Here is a 17,869-nt window from a genome sequence, read left to right as displayed (position 1 = left end):
ATTTTATTGTACGATCGTCTCTTACTTCTTTTCTTTTTTCCACATTATCTGTTAACCAATTAACATGTAAAACTAAACAGAAATCTATATACGGGTGCATAAGGCTTTAAAAATTTCTCTCAGCGGCTTCATTAGGCAATGGTACACGGAATTTGTGTCCTGAATCTCCAGTCGATGTCTTGAAAAATCAGAATATAAATCTATGATTCATATGACACTGAAATGCCCAAAATGTATGCGCCAACGGCCCGATCTTCGAATCCTGTAAGCACCTAGCGACTAATTTGACTAAAAACACTTATTAATTCTTGTTTCTTTGTTTGTTTAGAATTAAACACAAAGCTACACAGTGGGCTATTTATGCTCTGCTCAGGGATCCCTGTTTCTAGCAGCATGAGTTCACAAATATGCCGTTATGCCACTGGGGGGAGATTTATTATTATTATTATTTTTGTTATTCTTAACCTTTTGTAGTGATCACCAGAATATTTTATAAAGCACTGATTTAAAAAAGTTTTTATTGTGTAATAACTTAGAATTCCGTGAATTTTGGGTTATTTATGTACCTGTAACATTGAGAGCTCTTAAGAGTAATATTTACTAATACATTCATTTAATAGTTTGGTTAGTAATAATACATTTATTCCTTTTAGTATTCCAAATATCACTAGAGGGCACTAATTACATGTACATTTTCGTGGTAAACATGCCGATAATAATTACAGATAAAGAGATTCAGTGGACAGAAACAACTTCATCGGTTGCAATTTTAGTTCCACTTAGGGGAGTGAATAAAAAAAACGTACATGTGTTTTCATCTAGCAGATATTTGAAAGTAAGGATCATTTTATGCGTAAATACATGATTAAGAACAACATATTATTGTGGTATACCATAACTTTAATGTTGCTACGTGCAGTGTTGTGGTTCCAGTAAAACAAAGTTCCAAGCATGGCACGAACGAGGTTTTTTGGGTTATCAGTATATACCAGGAACATACACTTCGCTTTCTCAACACGGCCTGACATGATGTTTAAATTCTTTACCTGAGCATAATTATTTATTGACATAGAGTCTGTTAGCGTTAGGGGAATTATCACTTGGAAGAAGAACTTTGTGTAAATTAAAATTTAATAGTATTAGAAAATTATGCAATAACAAGTATTTGAAAAAAAACAAACTTAAATGTTCATGAATTAATTTGATATTTGAAGTATAAATTCATTATATCCATTAAGTTCCCAACATCATAGAATTGTTTTATAGAACTATTTTGAGTGTTGCTAATATATTTATCTCTATGCTACCATACAGTGTTGATACACCATGAAAAAGCAGGCATTTTTGCTATGGCAGAAGAGTGGTTTGTTTTGAATTTTGTGCAAAGCTACACAAGGGCTATCTGGACTAGCTGTCCTTAATTTAGTAGTAAAAGACTAGAAGGAAGAGAGCTAATCATTAGTGGTAACTTTTGGGCTACACTCTTACCAACAAACAGTGGGATTGACAGTCACATTGAAACACCCACATGGTTGAAAGGGGTGAGAATGTTTCATGCAACAAAAAGAAATGAACGTAATTTAGTGGAACACATTAGTACTAAAGTGAGGTTATTAGTAACTTAATATGAATGTTTTGTCAGTATATGTAAGCAACAACAAAACTTTTAAAAAACATTTTGTTTTGTGGGACTTCATTATGTTGCAATAGTTAAACGTATCTGGCCAAAGTATTGTAAGTAGAACATTAACCATTTTTCATTATTGTGATTTTGGGCATCAGTTTGTTTCCATTCACAAAGCACCTTTCTTGGATATGTTTACAGATATGTATATGTAAAAATATATATGTATACATAGGTATAAGTAAGTTTGCATGTTATGATAGGAAATTGATGAACAAGCTATGTTTAAATATTCATGCAAGTTTTAAAAATGAATTGGTTTGTATCAACTTGTTACTTTGTCAAAATGCATGTGCACATCACAATTTCCCTTCTTAATAATTTTGCACATTATTATGTAACATAAGGTAGTCATAAAGGGTTGAATGCATAATATTAAAATAATTTTGAATAGCAAACCAGTCAGCTCTACAGGCATTCAGAGTTGACAGTCATGGTGGAATGGAATGTATCAGAATTATATTTTCACATTCTTTGGTACTAATAATTAGTGTTATGTCACTGAAAATTGATTGTGTTTGGGAAAGGTACATAACAGCTTTTTCCAATGCAAAATAGTCATACACTCAAACTATAGAGATATGCTCAGTTGGGGAATTAGAAATTCCAAGATGGAAATATCCATTGTATGTTATAACATTGAAAATCCAAGAAATATGTCTGAACTTGGGAACCCAGGATCATCTATGTAGGCACTTATGACAAATCATATTAAAAATGTAAGAAAGTCAGTGTTTTATATCAGGTGAAAATATACAAATATAAAGGTCAGTAGTAAAAAGCCATTGACCTCAGAAAAAAATCTTCATCTGGAAAAGAAACACATACAAAAGTTGCTTTCACAGCATATTGGTTAAGCCATCACGTACCTCAAGCAGCTGGAGAATGAAATGGGTATCCATGTTATTACATATAAAGACATCCCTGTGAAGGTGCTGAATGCAGCATTTATGGATTTCTGTGGGATTTGACTTTTGAAACACATACTGAAACAGTGTTGTAGCCTTACACTAGGTGGTTCATGAAAAGATTACAGGGAAACAGGGTGTGCCTTGAACATGAAAGCCTTATGATAAAGCATTTTGCAATGTAAACTGTGTTGTAGAGCTGTTTTTAAGATAAAGTAAGATAATATGGACCATAATAACATGGTGAGGCTTCAAAATAATTTCAACCATGATGTGTTCAACCTCAAACTGGCTACAATTGTGATACTAGTTTCAATGTTAACCTGCAAATATATATAAGGAATTAGCATTTGTGATTCAACAGGAGGATTTGTGTGGACCCTTTAAAGGTTTAGGGCTAGAAATCAACATGGTACCAGCCCTATGGAAGAGTGCTCCATCAAATCAGAAGCAGGAATGAATTACTTAAAAGGATCTAACTCAAATGCAACATGAAGGATATGCTTAGAACTGGCAACACCTGTGGTACAGTTTTCAAAGAAAGGGTTCATTATTTGCAGAAGGTGCATTCCACTTAAGTAAGTTAAATAGTTAGATATTTAGGGCAACCCAAAGGATATTCTTTAAATATAGAATCAGTTAAGCTTACCTAGTAGTGAGAGAGTTTGGAAGATTGGAATTTAATAAGTTGATAGGATAGCTAATTCAACAAGGCATTTCATAAAAGGAGATTTAGTAATTGATAAATTGGACAGATTTTAGAGAAGACCTGCTGGAATTATCTTGGGAAGGAAGGTTATCTTACAGGGACAGGTTAAGATCTCTCAACTAATGTACTTCTGAGAAAAAAAGTGGTAAGATTGTCTGGAGGAATGATAAGATAAAGGCCTCTGATTTCTTTGTGCTGTATTCTGAAGATAACAGAACAAAAGCACAGAAGTTTCAGATTTGGATAAGACAGCAAGGTTTTAGTTATGAAAGTGTTATTTTTTTTAACATTGATTAACTTATGGAATGAGTTGCTATATTGACAGTAATGGAGGCCAGTAACTTATGGTAATTTAAGAGGGAATCTGATAATTTGCTATAAATTAAAGGATGGTTTTAAATTTTTACATTTCTGAAGAATGAGTGTGTGTGTGTAAGGATCAAATAATTGTGTGTTTGTATGTTAATTTTTGCTTTTTAGTATCATTGTGTTTCCAAAAAATGTGTTTTATAACAGTGAAATGAAACAAAACTGAATATATTCTGTCACAAAAGGGGCTTACAGGTGTTTTATACAAAACCACTGTATATAAAGTATTGTAAATAACTACAGAAACATAAGTTATACAGGAATCACAAACAATAAGTTGAAGTAAATAGAGTATAGATGGTGAATATATTAATAATACACAACATTATCACAAATAATACAAAATTACATCAAACAGGTTCTGTAGTGCACTTGTGTGGGAGCACTTTGCTTTATACAAAGCATTATATCTTGTTTTCTAGAAGCTTTCAGTTGATCAGTGTATGACTATAAAATATTATTCCAAATGTCCTCAAATTTTGTAAGACTTTATAATCATCAAGAAGGTTCATGTTCAAATTTAATTTGCAGATCAAGCCATTATTTTGAATGTTTTGTTGAATTTTGTAATGTCAAGAAATAATTTAACTACATTTATTGTGTGTTTGCATGGCCATTCACAGAATTTATTCCAGGTGGAGACAAGCCATTGAACAATTCAGGCAATTTCCTTGAAGTTTGAATGTGACCTGGTGGCTGATTAGGGCTTATTTATGTACACCTAATTTTGTCATATATATTTAACTAGTATTATTTTCTAATGCATTTTTAATACTTTATTCAGTTTTCTTTTTAAATTGCCTGAGTGCTGGGAGTGGGGTGGGAAATGCCCATATATGCTTAGGATCTTTCACTTATTGTAAAATGTATCTCTACCTGATATAGAATGGCTTGATGGATTAGAATTAGCATGTACCAGTCAACAGTCAGGGTGCCATTAATTTTGTCAAGATTGCTAATTCTGTTAGCTAATATGCAGTTCCAGACTTGTATCAAACCACCAAAGTGCTTCATTTGAGTTGTTCTTTTCTCTCTGCTGTCAAACAAACTGTTGTTATTTGTTGACAAACAGTTTGGATTTGGATTATCTGTAAAGAGCATGTCTCCAGCTTTGGTCATTCTACCGTTTGTGGTCTGACGCACATTTCAACATTTTGATATAACTCTTTTTTCAGTGGTTGGTTTTAAGCAGCTTCGTATAGTGAGACCACTTTGTACTAATGTGTATCTTGTTTTTTAGGTACCATTCAACTCTTTTTACAACAAGGATATTGACAACATCTGCACTCAACCATTATCTGTTTTGTACAAAACCTCTGGGATATTTAACATCACTTTTGAAGAGTTTTGGTTTCCAACATTGACCACTTTTATACACCTTCTTCAGCCTTGCATATAGCTCTTACTGTAAAATGGAATAAAATGTTTCTGATGGAGTATCCTTGACCAGCTAAAACTTTTTTTCTACAATTTTGTCATGTGGTACTTCACTCCTGAGAGTCATGATTGGACTTACATTGCTACTACACTACTACTAATGGACATAGTAAGATTACTTGCACATTTATAGGCTTCATACTAAAATAACACTTTCTGATTCATTGGACAATAACCAATGATAGTGTAAATTCTTAGCACATGACTCCACATTATGATGCAGCTCATTTTACACATTATAATGTTGTAATTCCTACACTATTTGTCTAGTATACCCTATTTTCTTCACCGTTTCTGTAAAAAAAAGAACAACAATATTTTCAATAATATAGTCATGTATCTATTACTTACACCACCTCCTACTCTTAACAGATTGTTTTGAGTTAACCAAAGGAAATGTTTACCACTGTAAACTTTTAATGTATCTGATCAGTTTTCAGTAAGATCTATTGCTGTTGCAGTATGCAATAAATATTTAGAACTGTTTTTTAATATAAATTACTAATGTGGTTTGTTGTTAGTATATAAGCCATAAGAGGCTTGCAAGGAATGTTGAAAAGGCTTTTCTTTAATATTTAGGAGTCAAGAAAAATTTGTCTTATTGCACTATTTTCCACTAGGATAATAGTAATCTAACTCTGATTGCATTAATCGTAGGTGAACTATCCACCTTTTCTGTATGAATTATTTCTGAAAGCTTCAGTGGATCCAGGAAACAGTTCAGCTCAAATTGGAGATGGACGAGTGACGTTTAGGCTTGAAAAGAAAGACCATGCAATATGGGAAGAGCTGTCACATCCAGAGGCAGGTAAGCATGGTATATAATTGAAACTAATGTTGCTTGATTTAGTATTTTGTATAAGAATTACCACTTGCAACTTTGAGTGAATTTTTAGAAATAACTTTAAAAAATTGAATTCTTTTAATTCACCAGATTCAAATACATTCTTATCTATATATATGAAAATTTACAAGCTTGTCATAATGGGTTATAAACTTTTTTTAAAGAGTATTTCTACTGAAAATTTACATCATATACATTTATTTTACAAAACAAAACTGCAATTAATTTATAATGTTCATTTGGTAATTTTGAGTATTCCCAAACTATGTAAGTTTATCAAATAATTATCATGTTAGTAATTCCCTATCCTTCTTAAATATAGCTCTTGAACATTCCCCAATGCCTTGAAAGATTTCCATGAAAGGCAACATAACTTCTCCAATGAACATTAACTTTGTTATTTTTTTATATGTATTACAATAAAATCAGAGTGTAATGTGTTTTAGTTTACCTACATCAGGAAACTCAAAAATGTAATGAATTTCCCATAGAGAATGAAGAATTTAGACAGCAGGAAAGACAAGAAGCTGTACAAGAACATCAGCAACAATCGTTAGAAGATGCTAAACAGAAGTGCATTGAGAAAAGAGAGAGAGAAAATTTTTCTCTGCAACAGCAAATGGTGGTCGGTCATATTTTATGTGTGATTAAACTTGATAAGACATCATCTAAAACTTTCTCTTGAATATGTTCAAGTATTACAAAAAAGTGTACTTGAACTTTAAAGATAATTTATTTTTTTACTTTAATTACATTTGTTCTACATCTAAATAAGTTAACCTTTTTTATTTTTTTAAGTTCTCTAAAAACAGGCAAATTAAGTCTTTTAAAATCAAATATATTTATTTTTTGTTTGTAAGTTAAGATTGTTGGTTTTCACTTTGATGGGTTTATGTAAGAATTGTAGAAAATAAGTGAAGTTGTAATTCCAACCCTGACATTTAGTTACATGTATGTTACAAAGTACGTTACAGGCTGTCACATTTAGTGAGATATCACATAATGTTTAGGGACAACAAGGGACCTGTTGGTCCATCTTGGCTGTTCAATCCTCTAAGCCAAACCAAAACTATTAAGTAAAAAAACAACTAAAACCAGCCCTTACCATTCATACATCTATCAAGCTTTCTTTTAAACTCATTCAAATTTACTGCCTCCACAACATTCAAAGGCAACACATTCCATAAGCTCATAACTTAATTTTAAAAAAATTGTATTGTTTTAGCTGAAGATGGCTTCTACTTTGCCTAAGTCTAAATTTGTGTTTCCTGGTTCTATTAATTAAAAATCTAGTAATTAAAATTTGGATTTATTTCATAAACTTGCATTTACTCGTTTTGTAATGTTACTGAACAACAGAATTAAAAATTTGATACAAGAGATTGATTTAAGTACTTTATTACTTCTAGTCATTCATAAAATTTGAAGAATGATTTCTTATAACTAGTTAGATGAACTGGAGAGGAAACGTGTAGAAGAGCTTAAAGAAAAGGAACGTCTTCACATGACAAAAACTGTCGAGCTAATGAAAAGTGAAGTTCAAAATTATTCTTCCTCCTCTGTGATTCAGAAGTTCAACAAAAGTAAAAGGTAGAGTAAATTAAGATTGAAACATTGTCATGAGAACATTTACAAGCAGTGATTTGTGCAAATGCTCAACTCAGGTATTTTATAGCAGTATGGTGTGGTATTCTCAGGTGCATTGAGTTTTCCTTAAAATAAATCTGTTTGTTGAAACTTTAAAATAACAGGAGGTTTCAGTATAAAATGCATGATGACTTTAATATGATTTCTCTGACCCCATGATTGAGAAACTAGACTTATTTTATAACAAAGTGGGTCAGTCATTACTTAATACTCAAAGACTGTCAAAGGTAAACAAGGGTGTTTTGTGGTAACTTTACTGGAGAGCTTTTTATGGGTCTAGATCTGAATAAAACCAGCTGTAAATCTGTTCCAAACTGAATGGTCATAGCATTATATATGAAGCATTAATGTTATCCTTTTCAGGGTGAAAGTGCTTTTAGTCATTCCCATCACAAATTAATGAAGGTTGTATCCTCCAAGTAACAGTTAATATGCCAGTGTGAAAGGTCACTGTCTATTTCTACATAGTATGCTCCTCTGTACAGGAATATTTTCCATAAGAAAGTGCATGCAACAGTAGTTGAATAATCCAGATCAGTAGGTAACTAGGGTGAAAGCAACAAAGTGGTTTCCAATAACTAACATCATGTATTAAGGCTATATGGATAATATCTGCAGAAGGTATCTAAAACTATGTTAAATAAGAGGGTGGGTGGGTGGTTGGGAGAAAACACATTGTGCTTGTATACCACTGCTATGATGATTTACTTATACATCTCATCATAAATTCTGGAAGCACTGTCAATTATGATATATTATGAGTACATATATGACTGTACTCTGTGCCTAGATCTTGAGCGCACCAAGAAATGTGATCCATAAGTACTATATTGTCATTATGAGCTTTGGAAATTGGTTATAGCTATAAGTTAAAGTAATGATGATGTCATTTCTGGCTCTTCAGAACAATGATGCCATAATTTATTCTTTATATTTTGGTATTTTAAAACTTGTTTTTACATGTGTCTGCCTTAAATTTTGCCAGTTTCTCTGTAAAATTGATAGAGCAGTGATAGCCACAAATTAATTGACAAATGGAATAATAGTTTGTTGTACAGTTATAACCAAACTGTGTTTACATTAATCTGAGTAGCATTTCACCTAAAAAACTTGTGGATGTCAGTGTAAAGTTGAATGATGGTTGTTACGAAATAATTTGGTCCTCTCTTTAAAGCACAAACCAAAATAAGACCGAGAGTTCCAAACTTCCTCCTCCTCGTAATGCTGGCCACATTAAGGTGACGTTTACACAACGAGAATTTCCATCTGCAGCTCGAGAGTCTAAGCATGCTGAAGAACAAGAAGTAAGTCATGAGTTTTGTAACTGAAACGACTCAAGATAATTTTCTAAAACTTATTTTACTGAGTAACATTAGAGTCGTGTAGCAGGATGGTGCATGTGGTACAACTAAAACGAAAACAGTGTTTTTCAAGAAGATAAAAAATGAATTAGATGAATAACAAAGTTTTGCAATAGAGAGTCAAAATACTAACACTTTAACCAATTTAACTGAGTTAAGTGTAATAAAATGAAAAAAATAACTTACTAAATGTACTCCGAGCTGAGTCTAATATAACTCATTTTGCTTTAATTATCCTCCACACACATGGTCAATGACAGAGTAGGAAAGCAACAAATAAAGTTATAATCAAAAAGACAAACAGAGTCAATAAAACCTGAAAAGTACTTTTGGTATTACTTTTAATGAATCAATTGAGATATCATTTAAATAGTAATATGGCTGAGTCTTTGCATGTGTGGACATATTGGAAAGCCTCAGTACAGATGTTGATGTATTACTTTATCATCTATGGAAGAATATTTTTATTACCATAATTAGTATAAAAGTATGGGTGGAAATGGTGTAGAAGTAAATGATCCAGGCATGTGATAAGCTTAGTTCATACTCACTGTTGAATGTAATGTTTTCTTTGTTTTCCTTTGATGAAAGTCTCTTCAGATTTGCTGACAACATTTTATTGTAGAAGTTAAGTTCTGAAAAAAGCAACAAAGGTGTTGAGTTCACATCTTGTTAGACTGTATAGTAAAATACAGAATAAGGACTTGTGTATGTTTGCATGCATGCATTTCATTTAAGATTTTGATACCATGATAAGAGTATCAAGTGTCACAGGTTAAATCCTGTTTTCATGTTTGAGACCAGTATAGGTTACAATGTTTATCGAAAAATGAAGATATAAAAATAATTCTTTTATGACAATTAACACTTCATTATGATGAGGTTCCACTTGCACCTGGGATTTATTTCTCTAAAGTGACAAAAACCTTAAAGAATACTAATTGACATTTTTAGATGTCATCAACTGGGGACATTTTAATGAGAATTGAAACCAGTTAGTTCAAGTTATACGACAACTTATTGTGAGCAGTAAATATAAAAACTTTGTTGTTATTTATATGAGTGGGACATTTCACTTATTGTTTTTTTTTTAATTAATTAAAATAGTGGTTACAGAAACAGGCTGCTGCTCGTCAGGCGATAGAGATTGAATGTGCAGACTTGTCACCAGAGGAGAGAAACCCACAGTGGCTTAAGGAGAAAGGAGAGTGAGTGTAGAAAGATGCAAATTTAGTACATTATGTTCCTGTTTAGCAACTACTGGGAAATCTGCCTAGGTTTTTTTAAGTTAGGTGTTATGAAACTGTAAATTGTATTTGTATTTAACTAAAATTATAATGTATAATCCATATCTGTTTTTTGAGACCTCAAACTGAAAGCTTCAGAAACTTTTTTTTCTACATAATTATTGATTTAAATTTCTGGGTCTACTGTTATTTACATGCATTATTCAGAGAATGACCAAACTTGTTTTACCTTTGAAAATGTTACTAATAGTCCCTAAATAATATGTCTACTGTTTAAAACACAATTATTTAATTACAAACACGGTCTGTTAGAAAATTAATGATGAAATAAAAACCTTGTAAACTGTGTATTGTATTACTGTAGAGTTCTGAATAATTATACAGGCTTTTGTTAGATATAATACTTTTTCAGGACTGTATAGTTTTTAAATTTTGGCTAACAAAGCAGGGAAATCTTACTTGAGAGAAATCTTGGCCACTTTGCCTCCCTGGCAAATCTGCAAGTGACTATTGCTCACATTAGTCACTGCAAGCAAAGAAAGTGCAGGCTAGGCCGTCTAATTATGGCACTCTGTGACTTGTGAAGAGCCTTTTAAAGCAGTGTATTGGCTTTGGCCTGTTTCAAACTCAAAGTAGAAGCATTTCCATTGAATGTAAGGGAAATTGGCAGGTTATCAATCTGTAACTAGCTAGTTTTCTCAGATAGTTGATAAAATTAATGTTATAACATGTTTATAATTATTATTAGTGAAGATTCAACTTTAGTCAGAAATGCTCCAAATAAAGTTATTTAAGGATAAGTGTCACTTCCGTTTCCTTTACTTTATACAAATAAATGTGATCGTATCATTACTGCCACAACCAGTACCACAAACAGAAGAATATAAAATAAAGCAAGGGTTAATGAGAAGTAATATTTTTAAGTAACTGCATTACATTAAAATGTTATCTTACTCTATAATGGAATTAATTCCCTAAGTGCCAATAAGTTTCATTTAAGAGGATTTCAGGTATAGAGAGGTATATATAGACAGGTATGTTTATGAGATACTAACTAAATATGTTTAAAAATAATTTACTAGAAAAATGTGAAACATTGATATATTTTTAATATTACTTTCCAAATAATCAACTGTATCTTCTTTGTTCGTACAAGCAAACAAATCATTTATTATACCATGTGTTATTATTATTATTCAGGACCCTACTATTATATGGAACTCCATAATATTTACTTAGTTTTTCTTAAATTATTTATAAAAATTCATACAGACTGTTCATATCTTTGTTTTTGTAGCAACTTTTATTCCAATGGTGATTTCCATGGAGCAATTAATGCTTACAGTTTAGCTCTAAAGATGTGTCCAAACTTACCAAGGTAAGTGCTATTTTATATTAAATTCTGTTATTAATTCTATTAACAAAGAACTTGAAGAAAGAGGTACAATTCTCAGGTATAGTTTCACCGTTATCTGTAGACTAGATAAAGTATTACCATAGTAATGTTAGGCATTGTGTTTTTCTAAATGCAGTATATTGTTTAAAGTTTGTATTTGAAGATAACAAATCTGATCTATTTCTCAAAAGTTTATTTCTCATTCATTAACATTGAAAAAAAAGTGTGAATTTTTGTTTGTCTGAAGTTTCTCAAAATCCTTATTACCTCTGAAGAAACATTTACCAAAAATCTGTGATGCTGACACTAAAAATTTTGACTCACTTGTTTGATAGCACATGTTTTTATATCATACTTTATCTAATGTCACTACACTGCAGGGATATTCATAATTTTACTTACCATATATCCAGATGTAAACCATATTGATAGTGACATTTTAGTAACAGTTAACTCAGTTACACAGTGAATCTCATATTTAGTAGCACTACATCATGTTACAAAAAATTAGAGGATGGTGCAGGGTCGTATAACACGTTTGAGGTTATAGTTGTGACAACTGAGCTAATTTTGTCATGAAAAAATTTTATACCTAATCTAATAATAATAACAAAAAGTGGCTGAATTTTTATTCTTAATGTAAATTTGATGCAGATTTCATGATACAAGAAATGAAATGTAAATGTATTTTGGGGTGATTTTTTTTTAAACTAGAGACACTTATCAGTGATATTTTTTTCCCAGAGACAAGATTTCTCATCTTGAAGCTGTCCCTAAAATTTGGGATTTATTGTCATCCAAACCTTATCATGGCCAGTTTTAGGCTATTAAAATGTAGGATATTATAATACCTATGTTCTTAACATATAAATGTTTGTGGTTGTATTACACTATTTTGCAAAAGTCTCCTGAAGTTTACAGAAACTTAACCAGGGGAAATACCAACATATAAGGTGCAATGGAAAGTTTAAAATTAAGAAATAGAAAAATGTACGTAGCTTTTAATTTTTGTTTACATATCTTTAGAGATTCTCTTTTGGTTATATTCATAATTTCAGGACTTTTCCTTTTCACATAGACTTATTTTTTAATGTTTTATTTTTCCTTCCTGTCCTTTACTATTCACTATTTTTCTTGACATAAGTAAATGGTGCCCTTTGGATACATTACAGTATCTTTAGCAGAAATGTGCAAGCCTTTGGCAAGGTTATCTTACACTCACATGAAATCTTAAGCTTTGAGAACTTGGAAATTCTTTGAGATAAATTAAAAAACTATTTAAACTTTTCGTTTTTGCATTTTAAACCATAAATAATATATATTTAACTAAGATATATAAGTAAAATCTAAAACAGTTTAACTGTTCTGTCTAACTATAAAGTACTTAGCTACAAATAAAAACTATAATGCTAACATGGATAAAACAGTCAACAATACTGGCAGGTACATCTACTCAGTGAGGAAAACCGAGCACCAATTTCAAAATAACTGTTGTCGGATTATTGTGTAAAATGGATTCTTTCTAACAACTATATGCAGATATTATGTAACTACATATAACTCATTAAGCTCAAGATATAGTACAGAAGGTGGGTGTGGTACCTATCATGGGTTGAAAAAACGTATATCTCGTTTCAACAGAACTCAGCCAAAAACTTTGAAACATATGTGTTAATTGAGCAAATAAATGTACTTATTGTCTAGACATAATTCTCCAGGACTGGGGTTATCTAATTCAAGATTGCAAGTGTGAAAGTTGATATTTTTTATAACTTATAGGTCCCATGACAATAAAACTGAAGATTAATTATTTGTTTAAAGGTTTCTCTTAAACTAATGGAACTGAAACTTAGATAACATAAAACTGAATTATAAGGTACATTATAATGTTCATTCCATTGAAATACAGTGGGAATGAAGTTGTTTAGTTATATTTGAATGTAACTTACTGACGTGCATAGAAAGGGATTTAAAGAGGGTATCTGTTATGCAAGGGATAATAAGAAGTAATATTTTTAAGTAACTGTATTATATTAAAATGTTATCTATGTCTGTAATGGAATTAATTCTCTAAGTTCCAATCAACTTCATTAAAGGAAGTTTCAGGCATAGAGAGGTATATTTATGAGATACTAACTAAATATATGTAAAAATAATTTACTAGAGAAATGTGAAACATTTATATATTTTTAATATTACTTTCCAAATAATAAAATATTTCTTCATTCATAGAAGCAAACAAATCGTTTATTAACTTCAGACTATTTCTCTAAGCTACAGTTACATTTCATACATGTGTATATCTATACACACACACACACATTTTTCTTTTTAACACGTTTGTCACTATCATTTACCAGTTTGTATTCAAATCGGGCAGCTTGTCACCTTCAGCTAAGAAATCTTCATAAAGCTATAGAAGATAGTTCAAAGGTAAGATTTCTTTTTTTTGGTCTAATGGTCGCTACACATCAGATTTGAGCATGAATAAAATTTTAATTACTAAAACTAGTCAGAAAAAATAACTCCAAAGATTAATATCTACTATATTAAGATAATTGCAGTTTCTTTCTGTTTGCTTGTCACTTTATTCTAGTTTCTTGGCTAACCATAAATTATCAAAATGTAATTTATGAGAAATAAATTAACATATTTCATAATTTGGACAATCACATTTCATTCAGTCTCTTTCAATAAAGTTATACTATAAACATCAGTTGAAACAATAAAGTTATACTATAAACATCAGTTGAAACAATAAAGTTATACTATAAACATCAGTTGAAACAATAAAGTTATACTATAAACATCAGTTGAAACAATAAAGTTATACTATAAACATCAGTTGAAACAATAAAGTTATACTATAAACATCAGTTGAAACAATAAAGTTATACTATAAACATCAGTTGAAACAATAAAGTTATACTATAAACATTAGTTGAAACAATAAAGTTATACTATAAACATTAGTTGAAACAATAAAGTTATACTATAAACATTAGTTGAAACAATAAAGTTATGCTATAAACATCAGTTGAAACAATAAAGTTATACTATAAACATTAGTTGAAACAATAAAGTTATACTATAAACATTAGTTGAAACAATAAAGTTATACTATAAACATCAGTTGAAACAATAAAGTTATACTATAAACATTAGTTGAAACAATAGTTATACTATAAACATCAGTTGAAACAATAAAGTTATACTATAAACATCAGTCTCTTCCAATAAAGTTATACTATAAACATTAGTTGAAACAATAAAGTTATACTATAAACATTAGTTGAAACGTGTATGTAAAAATAATGGAAGTTTTTATCCACACAAGTAAATTATTGCATAAAATAAAAAATATTGGTAATTAATTTTAATTTTAAAGAATCAGCAGCTGAAACTGTAATGAGAGTATTTTTTAACCCTGAAAAACTATATGAGTAATTTCATTTTAATGAGAAGTTGTATAACAATTACCTGCAAAATCACAAAACAATAAATAAAACACAAATTAAAACCTATAGGTTCCTATTGCATCTAAAGGAGTAGTTAAATTCCTAATTATGAAGCAAAATTGCATTAATTTATGGTAGCTAATAATTTTAGAAATAATTGTAAATTTTCAATGAGATGTTTCTTTAATTCACATATGTCACCTTAACTGGAATATTTATATCTGTATTTAACTGTTACCTAGTATGTATCTGATATACACATTTACAATTTCATACTTGTGTCATTTGTGTGCACTGTCTATCACATAACAACTAGGTTATTGCAGTTAGTCATTAATCAGTTATTTTTGCAGGCTTTAGATCTGTTGACCCCTCCTGTAGAAGATAATGCATTAGCTCGGCTCCACTGCCATGTCCGACGGGGACTGCCTTCTGTAACTTGGAATTATACGTTGAAGGTACCATAAACATTATGATTTTTTCAAGAGAATGTACTATTTTAAAACCTCATAAAAATTTCTGTGACCTATCATTATGTTTCAACAAATGTGACAGTATTTTAAGACTAATCACAACAATATTAGATTGTGAATAACGTGTTTTTTTTTTGTTGTTGTTATAGAAAATACACTGCTAATAACATAAATTTAAGCTGTACATATTGCCCAATTATAAAAAGAGGTGTGTTTTATATGTTATAACTTAGCACTTCAAGATTATGAAGCAGCTAATAGAATTAGCCCAACTAACGAGGAACTTCGTTTAGACACAGAAAAAATTAGACACCAGGTGCAGGGTTTGATTTGATGATAAAGGTATGTGCGAGACGAAAGTAAAGGTCTACAATGAATTGTTATTATTTTAAGGAACAGATAAAAGATACCAGTAGTAAAACTTTTCGTTATAGGTGACAATCTCCACATAAGAGCTTAATCTCAAATTTGACATATTTTAAAATACAGACATTCAAATCATATAGTTCTCAAGAAATAAAATTTTAGGAATTTATGAGAAATAAGTCAACATATTTTGCAACTTAAGTAATCATATTTCTTCCACAAATATTGTAAATAATTTAAAGTACCAATTTCAGGAAACATAATTTAGTGTTAATTTTTCTTTTGCAGTGTTTTCTGAAAGTAATTATAAGCATTTTATTATTAGGAAATGTTTATTTAAAAATGCATTTTAAGCTTTTTTTAACCGTAAAAAAAGTTATTTAGAACTAACTGACAAAATTATTTTTATGTTGACCTCATTACTCATAATGATTAAAAGATACTATGTTTTAATTTTTATTTAGAGTTTGGTGTCTATAAATGTTTATGTATTAATACACAAAAGCACTAATTTGAGGTGGTATTGGACATAAGAAAAAAGGCAATTTCAGTGCATAACAAATTATTTTCTTTACCAACAATTTAACAGAAAAATGCACTAACATACCCGATTTTTGTAAAATAATAAAAGTGATTGAAATTGCTTAGTTAAAGAATACAAGATCAACCTTATTACCATATATGATTAGCAAATTCTTAATTATCTTCAAAATTTGTTAAGATAGGGATATTTTTGGTGTTTAATTAGTGTAATAAGTAACTAGATGAAATACTACATGGAAGTGCTTATTGACCTTACCCAAACTTTATTAATAAGATTATAGTAAGAATACCAGTTTAAACAAATATGTAAAAGATAATTAAAGTTTTTAGGCTTACAAGTAACATTGCATAAAATAATTAATATTGGTAATTAATTTCAAAGAATTGAAGGCAAAAAATCATTTTCTAGTCATTAAAAACTATGTGCGTGTAATCTCGTTTTAACAAAATTAATACACTTGCTTTTCTATCTTCCATCTTAGATAACCAATATTTTGATATTGTTACTTTGTTTGAAGTGTTTATTATATTATATTAAGTAATTCCTAAATATGGCATACTGCTTTCTCTACTAAGTCATTTTATGGAGAGCAAAAATGTTCAACATTTAATAATTAAAATTATGACTTTATCAGTTATAAAGGTAACATCTGTATATTTGGGATGACAATATATAACAGCATAATTTATTTTCACTTTTATTCTGTTGAAGCACTGTATATGTTATCTGTGTATCAGCTTTAAAGAAAAGTACAATATTGAATAAATAGTTCTGTTTGTTGGTCAATCATTAGATGAGACAATTTTCTAACAAAACATTTGTATAACACTGGCATAACTCTGTAAGTATGAAATCAGTCAAGTTTGAGCAAGTCTGTATTCAGGTAAATATGTATACATCTCTAAATTTCTAGTGTATCTTCAAGAATTTGGACAAGTGTTTAGTAAACGTTAGTTTGTCATTTACAAAACACAGATTTAAATAAATATTTATATTAAAGATTTGTATGTGAATTTCTGTAACTTTACTGCTAGTCTGAGTGTAAAGTGAGTTTTGTGCTGCATATAATAAAATATGATAACAAGAAACTTAATTTAAAGTAGTAAAATTTGAAGTAATACCATTTTTACACCTGCACTGACCACAGTAATAAGGACAAAGTTTCAAATTACTCATTGTAATCTTTCAACTATTATGCTTTCTTTTATGGATTTACTACTGTACCCTGTATTCACTGGAGTAGTAATCTTCTTATCAAAAGCAATAAATCACAGCAGGGGCCATTAGTTGTTATACAAACACAAATCTTACGTTTTTTTCTTTTTCACCGTATTTGACGACAAACTATATAATTACCAAAACATGGGTTAAATGTTTTTTACCTAAATTGTTAGTGATAGTGGTAAACTTTAGTAACTCTCCATAT

The 17,869-nt window shown here is 30.1% G+C and overlaps 1 protein-coding gene across 1 annotated transcript; it reads left to right on the top strand.

Moving 5' to 3' along the window:
• Positions 1-685: 685 nt before the first annotated feature.
• Positions 686-17,229, top strand: LOC143238916 (dynein axonemal assembly factor 4-like). Its single transcript, XM_076479563.1, is given in 11 exon segments — positions 686-835; positions 5,765-5,915; positions 6,443-6,576; positions 7,399-7,541; positions 8,773-8,902; positions 10,067-10,167; positions 11,504-11,584; positions 13,963-14,035; positions 15,414-15,477; positions 15,480-15,518; positions 15,767-17,229. Coding segments are annotated over 11 exon segments (1,167 nt in total). The 3' UTR covers positions 15,868-17,229.
• The last annotated feature ends 640 nt before the right edge of the window (positions 17,230-17,869 follow it).

The sequence above is a fragment of the Tachypleus tridentatus genome, chromosome 13, assembly GCF_004210375.1.
Source record: "Tachypleus tridentatus isolate NWPU-2018 chromosome 13, ASM421037v1, whole genome shotgun sequence".
NCBI classification, from domain to species: domain Eukaryota; kingdom Metazoa; phylum Arthropoda; class Merostomata; order Xiphosura; family Limulidae; genus Tachypleus; species Tachypleus tridentatus.
This window is presented reverse-complemented; position numbering and strand designations above follow the sequence as displayed.